Raw genomic sequence first — 22741 nt, 5'->3', positions numbered from 1 at the left:
ATTAACATCACATAGTGATTCTTCAAGCTTCTGCAATAATTTTCCTGTTAAGGGTAGTAGAAATATTGGATCAGAAAATTCGAAGGGTAATTATTATCTTTATGGCTGTTAGCTATGCATATTTATAGAGGTTTTGCCTTCAGATTATGCACAGCCATGCTTATAACTTACAGCACTGTTATCACTTCCTTATTCATGCACAAACAAAAACCTTGTCCACAGGGAAAAGTAGCTCATTCATCAATCCATAGTTTCAAATTTTATGAAAATTATAACATAGTCCTGGACAATGGTACACGCGGTGGTACGGGTTGATGTAATTGGTCCAAATGATTTATACTTATTTTTTATTGGTTATCTTAATTTAATTTTTTTTTCACGCCATGCATAGTCCTCACCAAATTCGAGTAATATGATTGGCCCGTACCACCATATGACAATGATACGTAGTACTCTGGGACTACAGAAAAGTTTGAACTTCTGTAAAATCTGAGGGTTATTGAATCTGGCATTGTTATCCCAGACAACCAATTAACTAAAGATCAATATGGGTTTTACACGGAAAAATAAAAAATAAAAACTAAAAACGTGAGTCACATTAGGTTAAGCTGCTCTTAGTGCTCTGTCTGCACAGGCAGATTTGTCGATTCTGTCTTTCAATCTCTCTTTTTCTTCTTTTCTTGTTAGATGGTTTTAGTGTTGGACCTCCAAATTTGATATTTGGACCTCTCATACTTTTTTTTTAATCGAAAGAGGTCAGCCCGGTTTTATAATTCAGCAAGTAGTACCAAACGACACACCCCAATGGGGTAGACAGAAAGAGTCGTCATTTAGGACATACAAACATCCTATTCTAGAAAAATAGAACTCCGCATACCCAGAGTACACCCACCTTTTAGACAGTCCACCCACCATTATTATAACAAGGGAAAAATGCACGAACAGTGTCTGGAGACTCTGAGGACTGTCAAAATGATACCTGAACTTTCAAACGTATCAATGTGATACCTGGACTTATATTTTCTTGTCAACGTAGTACCTACATCAACTTTCCGTTACGGCTCCGTCAGTTCGAGTCATGTGTAACTCATGTGAGGCCGAAAATGAGGGCAAAAACGACTTTTCCACTCCATCAAATCCTAAAGGGAAAAATGCACGAACAGTGTCTGGAGACTCTGAGGACTGTCAAAATAATACCTGAACTTTCAAACGTATCAATGTGATACCTAGACTTATATTTTCTTGTCAACGTAGTACCTACATCAACTTTCCGTCACGGCTCCGTCAGTTCGAGTCACGTCCGACACATGTGAGGCCGAAAATGAGGGCAAAAAAGACTTTTCCACTCCATCAAATCCTAAATGAATAAATTTAAAATTTAAAATAAAAACATAATAATTTATTATATTGAAAATAAAAGATGATTAATTTTTTTTGCTTTTTCTATTAACCAAGATCAATCCAATATATTCTAAAAAAAAAAAAATCCCAATCCGATAAGTATGAACCTAACATTTCTTCATGTTCATCTTCTCAAACCCAGCAAAAAGGCAAAAATAAAACAAAAGAAATCTCAATTGTTCATGTTCTTGAACCCATTCTTGTTCATCTTCTTAATTAAACTCGACAAACCCATTTTGAAAGAGAAATGAAAGATCTGGGAACTCCAAGAACAAAAAAGAATGAGAAATAATTTTTTTTAGCAAAGCTCCTCCCTTGTTCGATTCACTTCTAAAACACAAAACCAAGTCCAACTTGTTTCTGCAAAATCATTCAACCCTATTCAACTCCCAAGTCTGCCTTAATTGGTGGCAACACCAGAAGCTGCGGCGAGGACCATGAGGTCCGCGCCCCGAAGAAGCGGACCGAGCATTGGATCTAGGAGAAGACCCGCTGCCTTATCAACTTCCGCCGCGAGGTCGATGGCCTCTTCAACACCTCCAAGTCCAACAGAGAAAGCACGAAGACTTGGATTGCAAAACAACCAAAACAATCACAGATGTATCAGATCGAATTAACACAAAATTTCATTCCTCTTTTGAAATCGCCTCAACAACATCAATGCAGACCTGTTGTGAAATGGGCAATAAAGAAGAAGAACCAAAAAGACGTTGCAGAAACCCTGAATTTTATTTTTCGTCACCACCCACACCCACACCCACACCTCCACCAAAACTCGAACTCAAACTCAAAATCCATTAATATCAAGTTATTAACTACAACAAAAACACCAGCAAGTAATGATATAGATGATCTCTCCGCCCTCCTCCTTCCTCGATCTCAAGTCCCGCTTTGAGTACCGTCGAAGTTTCCAGAGAACCCAATCCAAATCCAAATCCCAATCCCAATCCCAATCCCAATTTCAATTTCAATTTCGTCCTCCAAAATGAAGGACATAGTCTTCTTGAAGCCTCGCTTATCAAAGATCTGAAATCGGCGATGAAGTGCGCCGCCGATCCTTTCGTCGAGGTCAACAGCGTCAGCGCTATGTGCCTGAAATCGAGGAGTACTAAGGTGTTGTTGCGGGAGGAATTGGCGAGGACAACCAGTCTTTTTAGAGAGCGGTTGATCGAGGGGAGAGGAAGAAGACGAGAGGTGGAGGGGTGAAATACTGGTTACTACCCTGTGGTTTAGGTCCAAAATCAATTCAGTCCCTGGACTTCTAATTTCATCAAAAACACCCATGCAGTTTCAATTTTGATCTAATAGGTCCAATTTGTTAGTCTTCCGATAATTGAGTCATTTAACTTGTTGACGTGGCTCATATATGACATATGTTTTATGATGTGGTGTTGAGGTGGCATGCAGAGTCAATTTAGGAGTGGATCTCACTATTAGAAATCTATCAAATAAAAAGTTTTTCATCAAATAATCCAACTATAAGTTGAACCATAGCAGAATATTAACGAATTGGACCTATTATATCAAAATTGAAAGTATAGGGGTGTTTTTGATGAAATTACAAGTCCAGGGACTGAATTGATTTTGGACCTAAATCACAGGGTAGTAACCAGTATTTAGCCCAAAAAATTAATTAAAAAAATTAAAGGTAAATCAGTCTTTTTACCAAAAAAAAAATATTTAAAATGTTTTTACCAAAAAAAATATTTAAAATTTCAGTTATAGGGCAAATCAGTCTTTTTACCTTCATTTTGTACCTCACGTGCCTCACACAGTCACACGTGGTACATTTAACGGTGCCGTGACGAAAAGTTGATGTAGGTACTACGTTGACAAGAAAATATAAGTCCAGGTATCACATTGATACGTTTGAAAGTTCAGGTATCATTTTGACAGTCCTAAGAGTCTCCAGACACTGTTCGTGCATTTTAAATGTCAGTTATAGGGCAAATCAGTCTTTTTACCTTCATTTTGTATGTCACGTGCCTCACAAGTGGTAAATTTAACGGTGCCGTGACGGAAAGTTGATATAGGTACTACGTTGACAAGAAAATATAAGTCAAGGTATCACATTGATACGTTTGAAAGTTCAGGTATCATTTTGACAGTCCTCAGAGTCTCCAGACACTGTTCGTGCATTTTTCCCTTCTAACAAAGACCTAGATGCTTAGAAGCATTGTAAAACGGCTCCAACCAAACATCTGATCTTTGTGACCTAAACAAAAATTAAACAGTACTATGGGCCCTGGGACCCCAATCCAGCCTACCCCACACCAAATGGGTTGACCAAATCGAGGCCCTAAGAAAAAGCCCCGTAATCTAGTTCAAGGCCCAACCACTCCAGATTTTGGGAAGAGCCCAAGATGCCAGACACTAGCCCAGGCGCCTGCCAAAAGAGAGCTGAAGCAAAACTGCCCTGTCAGCGCCATACACGCGATGAACCAACCTCAAAAACTCCTTGACCAGATGAGATTTTGGAGAAAGGAGATGCACGCTATCAGCCGCTGCGCTCGAATCCCACGCCTTCACGGGGATGAAAGGAAAAAAGGAGGAGACGGCCCGGCCGATCCTTCCTACACACAACACCATGGAAAGCGCCGGATGGAGGAAGGTGCAGAGATGCGCAACCCAGGGCGGCGCTCTCTCTAGGGTTTTCATTCTCTATTGTAAATAAAATTTGGACCTCTCATACTTGTTAAATCTCCAAATTACTTTTCCGAATACTTAAAAGGCTAAGTATCCCTCCTTAATTTTACAAAAATACCCTCGAACAATTAAATTTATATCTTCAACAATTTGTTGTTGTTGTTGTTGTTTTTTTTTTTTAATTTTTTTTTATATATATCTATCAATTCAACTACGAAGAATTTTGTGAGAAACTGTCTACATCTTTAGTGTACTTTTAGTGACGAAACTAGAAAATGATTCTTGGAGGGGTGAACAAGCAGACAATTATAAAGATTTTTTTGTTAATCCAAATCATAATTTTTTGTTTTTTTTTTTGTTTTGCAATATGGATGGTTCTAGAAAAGAGTTTGGTTCTCAAATAAACAATATCGAGTAAATATAATTAAAAAGAGTTGACCTTGGATCTAAGTAATAACTGCACCAAAATATTCAACGAATTTAGTTTGAGAAAATTCTAAATCAAATTGTTTTGAATTAAATGATTGGGCCATGTATAGAAATTAATTATTTTTACTTTATTTTTTTAGGTAAATTAAAAATTTAAGGAAATTCTGAAGGGAAAAAAAAGTTTAATTGAATGTTATATTAATGTGATCGTCAAAAAAAAAATTATTAATGGGGGAGGTAAGAAGAGTTTTTTTTTTTTTTTTAATATATATTTTTCTCTCTTTGTCCTTATTTGTCTTTTTATATAAGTTGACAAAGTCTAATGACAATTGAAAAAAAAAACGGAGGTCAAAATATTAAATTTAGAGGTCCAACTAGAACCACCCTTTCTTGTTCTTTTCTCCAAAATACGTATAAGGGTGGTTCTAGTTAGACCTCCAAATTTGCTATTTTGACCTTCCATACTTAGTACACCCAGTGTTCTAAAACTCGGCCGCCTAGGCGCTGGGCGGCGGCTCTCCGACTCGCCTAATGCCAAATCGGAGCTGTTGGGCGGACTGGGATTAGGTGGCCGCCTAGGCAGCCTAGGCGAGTGACTAGGCACCTGGGCGGGGTTGGTTGGGCGCTAGGCGCCCTTTCTAGGCGGATTTGCAGGTTATTTCATGGAGTTTGACGGCTTAAAGAGAGAGAAAAAGTGGAGGATGATCGGAGTAGTATAAAAACCACAAGGTTAAAATATCGATTGTTTTTTGTGGTTATTGATTGAACAATAAAGAAATTGAAGAAAAATGGATGAAGAGAGATGAGAGAGAGAGTGTGGAGGTGGTGGCTGCTGGTTTACTGGTTTCGTGAATGAGAGGATGAGGAAGAGAAAGGAATGAATTTTATTGTTTGAGAGAGAGAGAGAGAGAGAAAGAGAGAATAAAAAAAACTTCGTGGCTGCTGTTAGCTGGGAGAGAGAGAAAAGATAGGATGCTAAGGCCAACAAGAAGCATAATTGAATGCTGCTTCTTCTCTTTTTGTTGGATAAATTTTTTTTTAATTTTTTTGAAAAGGATCTCAGACATATGAATGGATAATTGAATACTAGTCAAAGCTATTTCTATTTAATTAAAAAAATAGTTAATTATATATATATATATATATATATATTTAGTTAAATGTTATAAAAATTAAAATATAAATTAAAAAAATACAAAACCGCCTAGGCGCCGTCTAGGCACTAGTATCCTATCCACCGCCCGACTAGCGCCTAGCGTTTTTTCGAACCTTGAGTACACCTCTAATTTACTTTTTAGAATACTTTAAAAGCTAAGTAGACCTCTTTATTTTTATCAAAACACCCTTAAGCATGAGATACAACAATATGTTACTCTACTTTTTATATCTATCTTCAACCACGAGAAGAAGAATGAATCAAAATGACATGATATTGCTCTCTTATGAATAGGTCTCTCCTCCACCAAAATTAATCAAAGGTTAGTTCTCAATCTTGACATGTTCCTGGAATCCCTTTGAATTTGCTAAAAGAATGATTTCAAGGGTTTTGGGTTGGAAGATCGAGTAATAACTATATTATAATATTCAATGAATTTAGTTAAGGAAATTTCAAATCAGATTGTTTTGAATTTACTTTTGTATTAAATGGGTCATGTGTAGAAATTATTATTTTTACCTAATTGTTTTAGGCAAATTATAAAACAATATAAGCAATATAAGGAAATTCCGGAATTTTTTTTTTTAATTGAATGTTATATTTGTGGGAGGTACGAAGAGTATATATATGGGCTAAATACTGATTACTACCTTGTAGTTTGGGTCCAAAATCAATTCAGTCCCTGAACTTCTAATTTCATCAAAAGCACCCCTGCATTTCAATTTTGATATAATAGGTCCAATTTGTTAGTTTTCCAATAATTGAAGTTATTTAACTTGTTAACGTGGCTCATATATGGCCTATGTTTTATGATGTGGTGTCGAGGTGGCCTGCATAGTCAATTTAGGAGTGAGTCCTACTATAAAATAAATAGTTTTTTAACAAATAATCCAACTATAACTTGAACTCATAACAGAATATTAACGAATTGGACCTATTAGATCAAAATTGAAAGTGCAGGGGTATTTTTGATGAAATTAGAAGTCCAGGAGCTGAATTGATTTTGGACCTAAACCACGGGTAAAGCTATAGTATGTTAACATTTCTCATACATCAACTATTTTTATCACTTTAAGGACTCATGTTACCACTTTGAGGACTAATATTACTATTTTGAGGACTCATATGGTAAACTAAGCAAATTTACCACTTTAAGGACTCATGTTACCACTTTGAGGACTAATATTACTATTTTGAGGACTCATGTGGTAACTAAGAAAATTTATCACTTTAAGGACTCATGTTACCACTTTGAGGACTAATGTTACTATTTTGAGGACTCAAATTACCACTTTTAAGGCAATTGTATGCATGTCATACGTTAACATTTTGTAGAATTTTCCCCTAAACCACAGGGTAGTAACTAGTATTTAGCCATATATATATATATATATATATATATATATATATATATATATATATATATATATATATATATATATATTCCATTTTTCTCTCATTATCCTTATTTGTCTTATGACTTGACATAGTCTATTAATAATTAGGATCTTCTTTTCTTTTTTTATCAAGAAACCCTAGGGTTTGGCAGAGAGCGGCAGCCGAGGATTCTGAGGTTGCACGCTGGTATAGCGGCGACATGGCTTCTTGGCGCGGGTAGCGACAACGTTGAGGTGGGCTGTGTTGGCCAGCCGGTCGGATTCCAGATCGCGGTGCTTGGACACGGGTCTTTCGGTGGTGGAGGAAGACCAGTGGATCGGAGAGGTCGACGTGATCACGGTGTGCTTATTGGGTCTGTGCGAGGTCAGATTCCGGTATTGAGTGCATGGCTGTTCTCCTGATTCTGACTTGGAGGGGCTGAGGTTGTTTCCTCGTCGGTGGATCTGGACGTGCAGGTGCTCGAAGACTTTGCTTGGTTTGCAGCTTGAGGTCACCATGGTCAGGCTCTGTCGCGGTCGGCCGCCGGAGGTTTGGACTGCGACAGAGGCGGCTTGGCTACTGGGGGCTAGGGCTACGGTCTTGGCTGCTCGGGTTTGGGCTTGGGCTTTTGGGCCTGGGCTCAAACTTGGGTTGTTGGGCTATCAACCTAGGCCCACTTTATGGGCTTAAGGTTTTTTAAAGTGCCAGTACTAATTCAGATCATGGTTCTTCGGAATTGGTAATTATCTTGAGTTGGACTGGAGGAAGCGGCTTATGGATGAGGATCTGACTCCTATTTGTTTGCTGGGAAGTGGCTCTCTGTTGGTACCGCAATTGCGCGCCTGGCTAATGGGGATGCTAGTAAATGATTTTGCCCTAGAAGACACGGAGTTGTTCTTTGTTTATGGGTTCACTTCCAAAGCGGGCTCAAAATCGACTTGTAATGAGTTTACATTACTTAGATAGGAGCGTGGTAGTTACCCCGCCATTTTTCTATCTTTAAGTGTATGTTAGACTCTGGCTATTTGGCTGGTCATCTAATGCAATGAACCTTTGTTTCAAAAAAAAAAAATTGTCTATTAATAATTGGAAAAAAACTGGAGGTCCAAATATCAAATTTGGAGGTCTAACTAGAATCACCCTACGTATAAAACATATAAACAAAGTAAATAACTAGAAAATATCGAGAACTAAGCTAACCACGAAGATATAGAGGAATTTGATATAATTAAATAGTGTACAATTACACTCTTATCATGTGGCCTTGTGGGGTCTTTGTTCCATTAGTTTCGCCTTTCCCGAAATCCAATTTAGTCTCTACTTGTCTTCTCATTTGGCCTACCATAATAGTTCTCAACCAAGGAAACAAAAGTCAAAACCTCCAAAGACGAGAACTAATGACGTTATCTTGGAGAGGATTGTATGCACCGACAGTGCAAGTGCACTGTCAGTTATTTTAATCTAAAAAAAAATAACAGCCACTCATTTAATCACACCTCTTTATATATTTTAATATAAAAAAAATTACATCCATTCATATTGCAAGTACCTATGCACTGTCAGTGCATGGAATATACTCCCGAACTAAAGACGGTGTATTCTTTTCGGACAAGGATTGCTAGAATGCTAGTGGTAGCTAGAGTCCAAAGGTAAATATTCCTCCTAGAGTGTAAAATTGATAAACTAATTAGACCACCAAAAAAAAAATCACTATGTTTTTTAGTGGATTCATTTTTCAACCTCATAATATCACTCGCGAGAAACGCGGACACTTTGCTAGTAATAATAACCGTTGGGATCACTTTTTATTTTTATATTTTTTAGAGGATCATTTTTTACTCTTATTGTACATGGACAAAAAGAAAGATTCTATTTAGACCTGCACAATTTTTTGCAAGGATTGGTTTTCCATTCTGCCCCTATAGAAACTTGAAAGAAAAAAAAAAAATCAATGCGTGCTTGACTTTTCTCTCTCTTTTTTCTTTCTCTGACTCTCTTCTTTTCTCTTCATCTCTCTATGTTGATTCACTAGCCCTATTTTGTTTGGATTTGAAAAGACTTGGGTGACTTTAGTTGAATTTAAAAAAAAAAAACAAAAAAAATTTCGGAATGAGTCTCCATCTTGGTGATGTTGGTGACTACTTTCTTAGAATTGGATGGCAGTATTAGTCAGGAGAAAACTTTTTATCTTCTCATGAACAAGAAAGATAGAGGAGAAAGAAAAAAAAACAATGATGGATGATAAGATAGAAGAGGACGACTCGGTTATTATATTTGTTTTTTGTTAGGATATTTAGAGGGATAAAGTGGGAAATAAAATCTAACAAAAAATGGAAGAAGTCTATATACCAAATGTGGATGCCTTATGGTACTGCTGGTAAAGGAAAGAAGGCAAATGATGCAGGTTATGAGAAGAAGAAGACCTCTAAGGTCAGGAAGAATTTGACTGAGGACTTGGTTAATGCCCTTGACTCCAACCCTAATTAAGGGGAAGGAGTTGGTCCTATTTTAAGTTTCTTTAAATTTATTTTCAAGCCTGGTGTGTGTAATGGTAGCTTCTAGGAGTTCTCTGAGATGTTTCTATGTTCTCGGTTATACCACAATTGTGTGCCTGGAAGGTGAGGCATAGATGATTGATTTTTCCTTAGGAGGCGGGTCTATTATAGCATGTACTAGGCTTGCTTTTAAGCTAGCGTTATTGGTTTGTAATGAGCTGTGATGCTTGGGAAAAGTTTTGGTTGTTTCCCCGCCAATTTCTTTACTCTTAAGTGTTGTTAGTCTCTAGCCTATTTATGTCTGTGGATCTAACGTAATCAACTTTTTTTTTTTTTAAATGTGGAGGTATGAATAGAACTTCCCGGACAAAAATGAAACGACAACATTACAGTTGGGTTTGAATTCGGGTTGTGAACTGCATGTTAACGGTTTCTCCTCTTTGCCGTCCTAATTAAGTTCTCCGAAAGCCTTGGCGCCAAAATCTCATCTTTCCAAACAGAAAACACAGAAAAGGAAAAAGAAAGGGAAAATCATTGATCACATCAAACAAGATCAGCAAAACCCAAAAACAGAAAATTACAGATCATTTGTATTCACCAACAGACCGAAAACTCGCTCATTTTCAGAGATAATATCAAAAAATACGCTCACTGAAAGTGTGTGTGTGACCTAATCTTTATCAAATACTCTATCAATGAATGAATGTCTTCCCCTGGTGGAGATGCCAACCTCGATATGACCAAAGCCACCGATACCGTCATCATCACCAGCGACACCGCCACCACACCTGATAGTTCCGTCAAGAACGAAAAGAAAAAGAAGGTATATGGCGTTAATCATGTTTCTTTAGGTTCTTCTGTTAAGATTTTGTGATTTAATTGTTTTTTGTATTTTTCATTATGTTTTTTGGGGTGAAGTCTATCATTCCTAGACTTTTTGGTGCAAAGCGAGCCGCGCGTGAAAGCTCAGAATCAGATGGTGATGGAGATCTCGGTATATCTCTTTCCTTTTCTTTCTCTCTCTTTCTGTCTCTCGCGCGCTCTTTCAATAATTTTTTTTCCTTAATAGATTTGGAGAAAAAGATTGAAGAAAGGAAAAAAGCTTTCATGGAGGCAGCCCCAATGATGAGAAAGAGTTTTTCAGGTATCTCATATTAATTAAGTGCCATAATAATTCATTAGTACAGAGATCTCAGAAACATACCATGTTATGGAAATTGTTTTTATGTACTTAAAAATATTGATGGGTAAGTTATTTTGGATTGGATATGAATGATGGAGACATGCCACTCACCATTAATGGAAGGAATTTTCCTTATCTTTCATGAATAATTTTGGTAGCTTACCTAATACCGATGATGTACATCTGATTATGGTTAATTACCTAATACCGATGATGTGTTCTGATTATGGTCAATATATTTGTATTTAAGGGATAGACATCAATGGGAACTTGAAAATTTCTTGCTTGATTTGACCCTTGGGAGTTAGGCCTTTGCTTGACTAGAGAAACATTGAGTTTTAAATATAATGGTTCCCCTTTCTTCTCTACTCGCAGAAAGACATACAAGTCCGGGGATTCAAAGCCTAAACCTATCAAACTTTGAACAACACTCTATGTTGCCATCAATTGAGACTAAAGAATTCAGGTAACGATTCTTGTCATAAGAGAAAGTTTACATATATAGTCCAAAATTGAACATAAGACGGGCGTAATTCGGGTGCAGGATATTCGTGGCCACATGGAATGTAGGAGGAAAGTCTCCCAACAATGGCCTCAACCTTGAAGATTTCTTGCAGGTCGAAGGCTCTTCAGACATCTATGTGTTAGGGTATGATTCTTAGTTAATGTGGGACAATTAATTTTTCATATACTAAGTTTACTATATTTTTCAGTACATTGTTGCCAATTGATTGTGGTTTTCCATATTTCGAATGTTTTTTAACACTAAAGTTTTCTTCATTAGGTTTCAGGAAATCGTACCTTTAAGTGCTGGAAACGTGTTAGTGATCGAGGACAACGAACCAGCTGCAAAATGGCTAACCCTTATAAGCCAAGCCCTAAATAAACCCCAGAATGCGTGCACCAATACGTTTTGTTGTTCTTCAGATTCTTCGAGTCATGGTTCCAATAAGTCCTCACATAACAAGGAATCCAAGTCCCCAGGCAGTCTCAACTTCTTTCAGAAGCCTTCTCTCAAAGTTATCAGCAAAAGCTTCAGGGCAGACAGTAGAATTCTCAAGTCTTGTAACTGCCCCTTTGAATTTCCATCTCGTGAAAGACGGCGGCTAAGAAAACTCAGTGATCCTGCAGATAGTAAATTAGACTCCTCATATGGTTCTTGTGACGGTAGGGTAGACGAATTTCTTGCAACTGCAGGGTTACAATCGCTGCCTTCCTCCGAGATGAGTTACTCTCTCATAACAAGCAAGAAGATGGTAGGGATTTTCGTGTCAGTTTGGGTTCGAAGAGAGTTGGTACAACACGTTGGCCATCTTAGAGTTTCTACCGTGGGAAGAGGAATAATGGGTTGCCTTGGAAATAAGGTTAGTAAAGCCAGTGTATTCTTGAGCCTGTGTTCATGTGTACCTGAATAAAACATTTGTGTACTGATTATATATATTGTAGCTGATATCTTTGACATAGGCGGGTCCTTTCTAATATAAGTTAGAAATATCTAGTCTACAATGTAATGGGCAAATGTCATATAAAGATAATCTAAATAACTCGATATTTGAACAGTGACTTGATTATTTTTGCAGGGATGCATATCAATAAGCATGACGTTGCACCAAACAAGCTTTTGTTTCGTGTGCAGTCACTTGGCTTCCGGCGAGAAGGAAGGCGATGAACTGAAGAGGAATGCGGATGTGGTGGAGATCCTGAAGGGCACACAATTCCCCAAGATTTGCAAGAATCCAAATCGTCTTCCTTGCGAAAGAATAGTTGACCATGAGTACGTTTTACCGGTTCACTGTCTATTGAGTTATTTTTTTCCATTAATTTCATTATTCACTTTCATGGTTCGATCAGTTTGTTACTAATGAATCAAATGTGTTCTTCTGATAAATGAAACTGTTGCAGTCGGGTAATATGGCTAGGAGATTTGAATTATCGGGTGGCTTTGAGCTATGAAGAAACTAGGGTTTTGTTGGAGGACAATGATTGGGATGCACTTCTAGAGAAAGATCAGGTTGGTTCCGTCAATGCACCATTCTAGCTAGATGATTGAGTAACTTAAATTTCATTATAAACAATACTGTAGAATGCAGACTACATGAGGCGAGCTGAGTGGTAGAATACTATTCTAGTTATAATATATGATGTATGTATGTGGTATACAATTTCAAAACTACAAAAGAAAACCATTTTAGTATTAATTGTTAATTTAGATATGATTCACTTACAAGATCTGGTTTGATTTATGAGTACAGTTGAATATAGAGAGAGAAGCTGGGAGAGTATTTGATGGGTTCAAAGAGGGACAAATCTACTTTGCCCCCACTTACAAGTATTCCCATAATTCAGACTCTTACGCAGGAGAAACTGCCAAGTCCAAGAAGAAACGACGAACCCCTGCATGGTATATATCCTTCTCCTTGAATAAGAGTTTTCTTGGGCCCTAGTTTTACATTGAATCTTGATTATTAGGCTTTATGTTAACAAGATAAGTTTACAGGTGTGATAGGATACTATGGCGCGGTGAAGGTTTCGAACAGTTGTCCTATATCAGGGGTGAATCAAGATTCTCCGATCACAGACCTGTTTGTGCTGTGTTTTCAGTTGAAGTGAACTTACTTAGAAGCAAAAACAACAGATTCAGAAAGGGTTACTCGTGTGCTGCTCCAAGATTCGAATTTGATGCCTGCATGCCTCAAAGACACAGCTTCTATGAGTTCTAATAGAAACATCAGATCGCTCAATCAAAATATTGTACATTGCATTAGGGAAGTTAGGAATTACTTTTCCACCCTTTTTTTTTTTTTTTTTGCTTCGTAAATTTTCTGGTTCTTTTGTAGAAGAGAAAGAAGATTAAACAAATGAACAAAATAGGGAACTAGCTACATTCATGTAACCAGTGAGGCTTTGTTACGGTGTAAGGAGGTAGAAAGGTTGACGTTTATAGATTACAATGTAGACGACATTACTAATATAAATAGGAATAAGTAAACAAAAGAATTAATCCAGATGTGATCGATGACTAAATGTGGGACAAAAAAGTTTAGTGATACATGGCAACAAGCCAACAACAAACAGAAATTGTGAACATTTGACCTTATAAATTATCATAATCATATCCCATGTCCCAAATTGAAGTTGAGTCTTGATTCACCTGTGAGATCCCTTCTTCTGGACATAAATTCAAATCCATGTTTTGCCTTTGAATCTCAAATGCTGCATCCAAAGCTAATTCTTCCATTCCACCTTCCCAGTAAGTATTTGGAAAACCAGACAGGACCACTCCACCGACTTCGTTTATGCTGGCCTTTTGTAGCTCCATATTAATCCATTCCACCACACTTTCGAATCCTGAATCATTTGAGGAATGATCATACGAAGAACTTGTGTCAACCTCCCGCATTGAATCAGAAACATTATTTTGATCATGGCCTGCCCTTGATTTCTTATCCACAAAGCCTAAACCTAATTCACTGTTTGAAGTTTTTGGAAGAACATGTGGAGCATCGATCCAATTCAGAGCAATCGTCATCAAACATGCACTTCTTCTTTTCGTTAGAATGTAAGGCTGTGGTGCCCGCGATTTCGGGGCAGCTGATTGGTTTCTGATCAGTAATAAGTTGGAGAATTGCTTCTGCTTCTTGGTTAACCACTTTTGACCAAATCGCAGTCTCCTTAGCAGTCATTTTATCTTGCAAGCACTTGGACTGCTTTACTAGCCTTCTAACCCTGTCCAAATTAGGAACCATATGCTTAATCACTGCAGACAAAGCACTTACTTTCCAAGCCTTTTTGAGATCATGAGGTTTCCTATATGGAGGAGGCCCATGCTCTTGAGAAACCCCTTGTTCACCCCACCATATCTCATTTCCGTCAGGCCACCACGGCGGAGCCAAACCTTTCTCCAACGGAAACCGCCTCTGTGGAGGCTTACAGTGTTGCATTAGAGCTGAAAGCAGCGACCCCAGCGTCGTGTCTTGCAAGTCATGAAGGAGATGGACATAAGAGTTGTCATGATCTAGCCCACTAATACCTGCTTGTTCCAAAAGCACTTCAGGTAGATATATACTTGGAAATTGCAAGTGGAGCGTTCTGGTCGAACCGGACTTTGTCTTTCCACCACTCTCGTAAGCTATCCGACGATCCTGTCACCGGCTTCCCCTTCTTCGGAACGATCCCATAGACGAAGCCTCGTGCTTGGAAAACTTCCATGATCTTCACCATGTATTTGAGTATGGAATCTTGAGCTCTGGCCATCTTCTTTCGGCGAGACGCCTCTTCTTTAGCCAAAGACTCGGGTTCTTCGCTCTTTGGGATTTCCTTGAGCTTCTCTAAGCGCACACGATCCTTCCACATTCGCTTCTTGAGATCCTCGTAGCTGATATCTTCAGCTTCTTCATCTTCCAAGCTTCGAGGATCAACTTCTTCAAGGATCTCTACCATGATTATTGATGCAGTTACTACTTGTGTGACTATGTTCTCTACCACATCACCACGTTAATATTGATTTGTGTGTTCATAAACAACCAAATCCAGTGGCGGTGGGAGAACATAAATGTGAAGTCGGCGGAGGCCGGAGGAAATATGACAATTCACGAGGTTAAGGGAAAATTTGGAAGATTCTGAGGATTTTCAGGTACTACGTACTGATGATTCAGTGAAGGTGGTTTTTTTGAATTATGGGTGCTAGGTTGCTTTTGTTGCATATTTTATAAGTGTTGCATGCATGTGGGACACACGGGTGTACTTGGTGCTTGCAAGCAACTTATCCATTCCAAGATTGATGACTAAATAATTGTTACCGATCAAAGCAGTACATTGATATGGAAGAGGTGAAGATTTGACCAAACTATAACAAGAGGATCGAGGTGCATATAAACTTATAAAGAATATTGCATCACCATATCAAGTCACCGGCCAAAAAGACTGAAACGAACTTTGATATGGTGAGTCGATTTCAAACAATACATGCATAAGAAATTGCTACGCACACCTAGAGAGTGATGATGGCGGGTGTGGGCGGGATGATGCTCCAGTCCTCCACGGTCTTCGTTTTACACTTCTCATATTGTACATGGCCGTTTCATAAGTTTAGGGTTCACTCCACTCGATTGTAAGGGCTAATCATTTTTACTATACTAATCTTAAAGGTTTAACCAATTATGTTATTACTATGTTGAGATCCCATTCCTTTGTTCAGTCTTTTTAATTTTCTTTTTTTCCTTTCTTCACACTACTGTTAGATTTTTTAGTATCTGCGTGTTAGTTTAGGCTTTTTGTATAATTGCATTCCCTATATAAAATCTGGAGTTATAGGACTAAGCTATAAGTATGTGAATGGTTAAAGTGAAGATCCAACTGAATGAAAAGCAAGATAGATCATAAGATCAACGTCTGAACTGTAATACATTTTGGGTCTCACTCATAAGATTTATATATAGTTTAGTGCATGTTGGAATTCAAGACTGCTTTAACGTCAATGAGGTCAGTCTTTCTCTCTTTTCTTAATTGTCAACATTTGCCGGAAAGCATAAGTACATATCATTTTGGTCACTGAGTTTTAGGATCATAGTTTAACTGATTGTTTTCGTTTTTTCAGGAAAACCACAGTATATTAAGATATGTCGCAGGGATATTAGATTTGGTGTGACTAGTCTAAATAAAAATGTGAACCCAATGTCAACGATTTCTCGTAAGGCATGGATTGATGGACGAATGTGTGCCATACACTAGCTAATACACCTCTCTCCAAACCTTCATCATTGTAAAAAACTGATGGTGCTGGGATCAGAACAAAAAAATGATTTGAGTCTGTCATTGAAACACCATGTCTAGGTTGCTTAATGAACGAATATACTACTGCTTCCAAATATCTAATTCAAACAGAACTGCACGTACAATAGAATTGTAAGAACCAGAGCAGTGAAACCATCAAAGTAGAGCTGCCACCACCATAGCCACCAAAGATAGTCAATTCTCAATCTAGACCACGTACCATCGAGACCTTCGAATCACCTAAAAACGGCTCCAATCAAACAGATCTATTGTCCACCAAGGTCACTACTACTTTTTCCACTAAACACACTTGATTGGACAAGCACCTCAATGATGTGCAACGCTATAGTAAGAAAAACCACAAGGGCTAGAAAACCCCAAGGCAAAACCTTAGTACCTAAGGAACACAAAACCGGACAAAAACCATTGAAAAAGGGGAGAGATGAGCTCTAGCTACTAGATCCACCCAAACCACATGGAAAACAAGGGGAATACCTCAATTCTTGATCAAAATTTTGAAGGAAATTGTTGTCCAAACTTATGGTACTCTACCCTAGCTAACAAAGGAACGGGAAGCCGAGAATGTAGTATCTTTATCAAACTTTAATGGGTATATCGTTTTTTTAGGTATAAAACTAATGTATGTTTTATTTATCGTTTTTTTAGGTATAAAACTTATGTTTTATTTATTAAATTCTCTTAGAAAATTTTTCTAGAATTCATGAAGTTACGCTTTGAGAGATTGGAATTGTATGCATCCATTGTGCATGTTTGTCAGTTTTTTTAATTTTATTTATGGATTAAATATTTGTTACTCCTCAAACTTTTCCCTGAAAAACAGTTTAGTCCATCGCCTTTCAAATTAAACTGGATAGTCCTTATTCTTTTTAATTCTCACACAACAAGTCCAAAACAGGTCTAAAATGACTATTATACCCCTGAGATCCTTTTTTTTATTTTTTTTCTCTTTTTTAAATTTCTCTCTCTTTTTTTTTTCTTTTTTTTTTTTTTTTTTTTTTTTCTGGTTCTCTCTCTCTCTCTCTCTTTGGGATTCAGGATCCTCTGCCACGGCCTTCATGACAAGACCCACAAATGCTCCGACTACTCCTGCAGCTCATCTTCTTCATGTCTCCTTCTTGATTTTATCTCCTTCACATGAAAATCAAGCAATTAAGTTGCTGGGTTTCAATTTGACAAAAAATTTTGAGGAGAGAGAAAGTGGAACTGAGATTTTCTCTCTCCTCCATGACTGGTCTCTCACACTACCATGCAGCTCACCTCCACCACTACTGTACTTACCGGCCTCCGACGAGTCTGGTCCTGCCTCCGCATCATCCAGCGACACCGGAAAATGGTCCACACGCCAACACGCAAGTACCCAAAATTTTCTCTGGGCACCCAAACCTTCTTCTTCGTGGAGACTCATCACCTGCAACAAAACAATCGCTGCAACTCTTCTCTTGCCCGATTACACTTCACCACTCATACTCCCTCACTCCTTTCACATCTGTCTCAGACCCAAAAAATTTCCATGGGTTCATCGAATTCATATCAAGGAAAGACACAACAGAGAGAGAAAACTCGAGGAGAGAGAGGGCGTATTTGGAATCCACCTACCCTATTCTCGATCAACCATGGCTCAAAACCGTGGCAATGCTCCGGCGAACTGTCTCTGCCCTTCTCTCTCTCTCTAAATGAAATTTCCAAAATGATGGCAATGGGTGATGAAGGAGAGGCAGGGGGTGTACTTGAGCCAGAGGCGGCGGAGCAAGTGTGGGCCGCAAGTGGAGGACACGGACTGGAGATAGGCCCAGGCGACCCGCTTGACGAGGCGGCTACGGATGGAGATCTCGTAGCCGGAGTTTGTGGTTAAGTTGGGCATCGGGGACTGGACCGCGACGAAGGAGGAGGAGGAGGAGGGGAGGAGGTCCTTGAGTGAGGTGTAGGACTCGAGCTTTTGAGGGACAGAAGCTCCAGGTCGAGCTTCAGCGGCCGATGGCGTGGCATCACAGGGCCGTTTTCGGTTGGGAAACTGCAGTTCTGGCGGGGCTTATTGGTGGGAGTGGTGGAGGATGAGGAGGAGGAGAGGTGGCTGATCTTAGTGGGGACGACGACGGAGGTGGATCGAGTGGATAAACTCGAGGTCATATACGAACTTGGAGAGGGAGAGAGAGAGAGAACCAGAAAAAAAAAAAAAAAAAAAAAAAAAAAGAGAGAGAGAAATTTAAAAAAGAGAAAAAAAGGATCTCAGGGGTATAATAGTCATTTTAGACATGTTTTGGATTTGTTGTGTGAGAATTAAAGAGAATAAGGACTATCCAGTTTAATTTGAAAGGCGAGGGACTAAACTGTTTTTCAGGGAAAAGTTTGAGGAGTAACAAGTATTTAATCCTTTATTTATTATTACTTTTTTTTTAAAAAGTAAGGGCCAGTGCGGCTATCATTAAACCTTGATTAATGATATTGCAGAATACATAAGGTATATGGTGCCTATACCCCAGAATTTATGAGGTTTTTATTTCTATTTAAAAACCATGAGATTCATAGAGTCGTTGATTTACTTGTTCCAAAGATAAATTAGTAGGGTCAGGATCAATGGACACATTATTTGACACAATCTTTTACACTTTTTTAGAGCCCTTAGATACTAAAGCGTTTAATGGTCCTGATTAATTCTCGTAGATGACATGGCATTTGAGTTTTTCCCTACAAAAAAAGAAGAAGTAAAATTAGATTAAATTTTCTTTAAAAAAAATAAATAAAAACTAAGATGAGAAATGAACAGCCGTGTTTTCTCTCTCGACAGCCGCTAGGGTTTTCAAGAAAATTTCCTCATTCCATCCGGCGGCGCGTCTGTTGACGCTGTCGCCGGACGGGCTCTGTTCCATGGTGGGTGATCATCCTCGGCGCTTTCTTCTGGACCGCCGGGGGCTGTGGAAGTTGTGTAGGGAGTTTGCGGTGGCGGGCAAGCTTTGGTTCAGTGAGTATGGGTCGGGTTTGGGGAGCGAGTAGGGGTCAAGATCGTCGGATCGGGGATCGATTTGGATGGTTGTTGCCGGGTCGGGATTAGAGGAGATTGTACCGGTGGCGGGTTCGAGTTGGACTATCAGATCCTTCCCTTCCTAGTCGATCGGTGGCGGTGGTTTGGCTGTAGTGCGAATGGGATCGCCGAGATTGGGATCGGTTGACCTCTGGAGTGGTGGTGCCTTCTGTCTTGGATCCGTCGGTCTACTGTTGTCGTCAGTTTTCTGTTTACTTTTCTCGTGCTTGAACGGGGGTGGCTGCAGGACAATGGTGGAGGTGGTTAGACCGCTGGGGTGGTCCAGCAGAGGCGGCGATACAGTGGTAGTGGCCCGACAGAAACTGGATTGGGCTTGGCTGTTACAAAGCGGTGGTTGGATGTGGTTTGGATGGTGGAGCGCCGGCGGTGGACTGACTAGGGCGGTGGTGGTCTGGAGGCAGTATGACGGAACCGGTGATGCCACGGTGGTGGGTCTAGTGCAAGGTTTGTTGGCCTAGCTAATGGGCTGCAGTGATTATACAGTTGGGCCGGGTTTAATTTTGTTGGGCCCTTGGTGGTGGGCAGTTATCACTAGTTTTTAGGGTTTGGTTTCTTTTGTTTTGTTTAAAGTATTAGCTGTTGGGTCGGGTGCACTGCAATTTTTGGCATAGACAATCTTCTATTTGGCGGTCTAGAGGTCGTTCCTGTTCTGGAGTTAGGTCAACAGTGGTGACGAAATTGTCTGGCGGTGGCATACTGGCATAGACAACCATCCTTGGCCTTCTAGTGGGAATGTTCTTGTTTGATCTCGGGTTGGAGGCGATGGCGTTTTGGAGCAGTGGTGGATGGATGGTGTCGACAATTAGGTGGTGATGGTGTTGGGTTTTCTTTAGTCCCAGGTTTGAATGTCCGGCAATCCTTTTGGTCGAGTTTAGGTCACAACGAGTGTTGGCTTGGTCGATCAAAAGCTGGTCAGGAGGACTCTGGTTGGTGAGTTTGTGTTGACACAAGTGAGTTGTCTAGTCTTAGAGTTCTTACTGGCTGGACGAGAGGCGCGATGTCAAGATTTACTGTTCCTGCGTTTATTGTCTTTGTCATACAGTTGTAGTGCAAGTTTAGAGTCAGTATATAGAGTTCCCAGTGGGAAGTCTAGTGGCCTTCTCTGAGTATGAGATGTCGCCAAAACTCGTTGTAAGCAGTTCATTATTAATGAAGTTCTTATTTGATCAAAAAAAAAAAAAAAAATTCTAAACAAGAGCTCTTTCATTCATTTATAAAAGACAATCACAATTTCATTTACCTGGACCTCAAGTTCTTCTGCCTACTACAATCAAGAATTGGATGCCATATTTGATCAAAGTAATTATTATGGTGAAATACATCATTCCTGCAAATTGGTTTTTTGATCCGTCATATGCTTTTGTGATCAACGTTATTTCAAGGTTATTAGAAGAAAGTAGTATTGATCGATTAAGGCAGATCAATTATTCTCAGAAATGTAATTGCATTACTATAATGTCAATCCTTATATCAGAAAAAACTTGCATCAATTTTCTTCTATCTAATTACAAGCCCTGATCGATAAGTTTGATTCCTGTTCAGCCCAAGCCAAAGAAATATATCTGGCACTTGATTTTGTGTTCTTGCTCGAATAATAGTCTTAGTTGGGACCCCATGCTCAAGTACATGACTGTCCTCAAAGACTCCTCCGACTTTTGTAGCTTCTTGTCTCTAACTCTACTCAAAGCATAGGTTGAAGAAGAGGAGAGCCTGTTCTCGTTGGCATGAGAGAATGACCTAAAATGGCATTAAAGAAAATTTAATCTAATTTTACTTTATTTATTTTTTTGTAGGGAAAAACTCAAATGCCATGTCATCTACGAGAATTAATCAGGACCATTAAACGCTTTAATATCTAAGGGCTCTAAAGAAATGTAAAAAATTGTGTCAAATAATGTGTCCATTGATCCTGACCCAAATTAGTAAGACAAACAAACAATTTGTTCAAAATGCATTTCATTCTGCATATCAAAGCACCACACGGTCAATTGGGTGTCATCTGTTTAGTGGCGAAGTCAAAATTTCATATTAGGTGGGGCCTTAGTTAAAAGAAAACTTTCTCCGAAAGAAATAGTTATGAATATAAAATGCTTTCTAGTACCGTTTGGAATTGAAGATATGATCGGAATTGTGTTTGGTTTAATAATCTTCCAAAGGCTTTGTATCAAGTAATTTTGTTTGATAATATGTTGTATAAGGTGCCACGAGGATTTTCTTTGTAATTTTATTTCTATAATTAAAAAAAAAACTACACCAGACTAAACTATTGTAAATTCAATTTATGAATAGGCTTTGCTCTTTATGTCATCATATTCTTTGGGTCGGATCTCGGAGGTTTGTAGAAAGGAATCAGGTCAAGTCTTCGATCTCCCTGTTTCCGGCTGGTCGAGCGCTGTGTTGAAGGTGGTGTGTTAAAGGCAGAAGAGTGGCGTGCAGGTGAATTGGAATTGGTGCCAGTGCGGGTGATTGGCAGCGATTCTTGGGCTATTGAAGTTTCTGTTTTTGGCTTGTGTTGATTGCAATTTGTGAAGGACATGCTTGGGTTCACCATGATCAGGCTTGACACTGATCGCGATCGGTCACCGAAAGGGTTGGTGGCGGCAGTGGTAGGTTGGCAGCAGGGGTATATGTCTCTGGCCAACCTCTTTGCCTGGGTTTAGGCCTCGATCTGGGCCTGGATCATATGGGCTCAGCCTACTTTGGGCCCAGTAGGTCTGATTCTATTCAGAATTGGGTCAGATTGGAGAGTGCCTTGACACCCTCATCCATTGTGTAGTGCTTTGGGCTCGGCTGGCTTAAGAATTTGACCTGCCTGGGCGGTTTGGGATTTTTATGGTCTCTAAAGTGCCAATTTTCAGATTATGGTTCAATTGAATTAGTAATTATCTCAGATTAGACTGGTGTATCTCAAGCAACTTATGGATAAGAACTCGACTCCTATTTGTTTGTTGGGAAGTAGCATTCTGTTTTGTACCACAATTGTGTGTAGGCGGATGGAGGGCTAGTTGATTGTTTTTCCCTATAAGACACGAAGTTAGTCTTTTTCATAGGTTTGCTTTTAAAAAGCGAGCTCAAATAGACTTGTAATGAGTATCCACTACTTATATAGGAATTTGGTTGTTATCCTGGCATTTTTTCTGTTTTCAAGTGTTTGTAGACTCTGATTTTTCAGTTGTTGATCTAATGCATTCAACTTCTATTTAATAAAAAAAAATTAGTTT

The 22741-nt window shown here is 39.0% G+C and overlaps 2 protein-coding genes across 3 annotated transcripts; one reads left to right on the top strand and one right to left on the bottom strand.

The window, feature by feature from the left end:
• The first annotated feature begins 9896 nt into the window (after positions 1-9896).
• On the top strand, positions 9897-13600 carry LOC133725903 (type I inositol polyphosphate 5-phosphatase 5). Of its 2 annotated transcripts, XM_062153407.1 has the most exons (10): positions 9898-10327; positions 10423-10498; positions 10574-10648; positions 11063-11153; positions 11232-11336; positions 11472-12051; positions 12268-12461; positions 12590-12698; positions 12940-13088; positions 13185-13595. In XM_062153407.1, exons 1-10 carry the CDS (start codon positions 10208-10210, stop codon positions 13405-13407), a joined length of 1722 nt encoding a protein of 573 aa, XP_062009391.1. In that variant the 5' UTR covers positions 9898-10207; the 3' UTR covers positions 13408-13595. The 2 variants fall into 2 exon arrangements, with proteins under 2 accessions (XP_062009328.1, XP_062009391.1); XM_062153344.1 differs by having other exon boundaries at positions 9897-10327; positions 10423-10648; positions 13185-13600.
• Positions 13601-13750: 150 nt separating this feature from the next.
• Positions 13751-15178, bottom strand: LOC133724340 (putative ETHYLENE INSENSITIVE 3-like 4 protein). Its single transcript, XM_062151041.1, is given in 3 exon segments — positions 13751-14157; positions 14222-14751; positions 14753-15178. Coding segments are annotated over 3 exon segments (1281 nt in total). The 5' UTR covers positions 15128-15178; the 3' UTR covers positions 13751-13781.
• Between the last annotated feature and the right edge of the window lie 7563 nt (positions 15179-22741).

The sequence above is a fragment of the Rosa rugosa genome, chromosome 1 (assembly GCF_958449725.1).
Source record: "Rosa rugosa chromosome 1, drRosRugo1.1, whole genome shotgun sequence".
Taxonomy (NCBI): Eukaryota; Viridiplantae; Streptophyta; class Magnoliopsida; order Rosales; family Rosaceae; genus Rosa; species Rosa rugosa.
This window is presented reverse-complemented; position numbering and strand designations above follow the sequence as displayed.

What these genes read in the sequence shown, in the direction of transcription:
- LOC133725903 (XM_062153344.1), top strand. Translation starts at nt 10,208, where the DNA reads ATGTCTTCCCCTGGTGGAGATGCCAACCTCGATATGACCAAAGCCACC. An exon ending in TGGGTTGCCTTGGAAATAAG is followed by an intron (nt 12,052 to 12,267) that starts GTTAGTAAAGCC and finishes TTATTTTTGCAG; the next exon opens with GGATGCATATCAATAAGCAT. An exon ending in CACTTCTAGAGAAAGATCAG is followed by an intron (nt 12,699 to 12,939) that starts GTTGGTTCCGTC and finishes TTATGAGTACAG; the next exon opens with TTGAATATAGAGAGAGAAGC.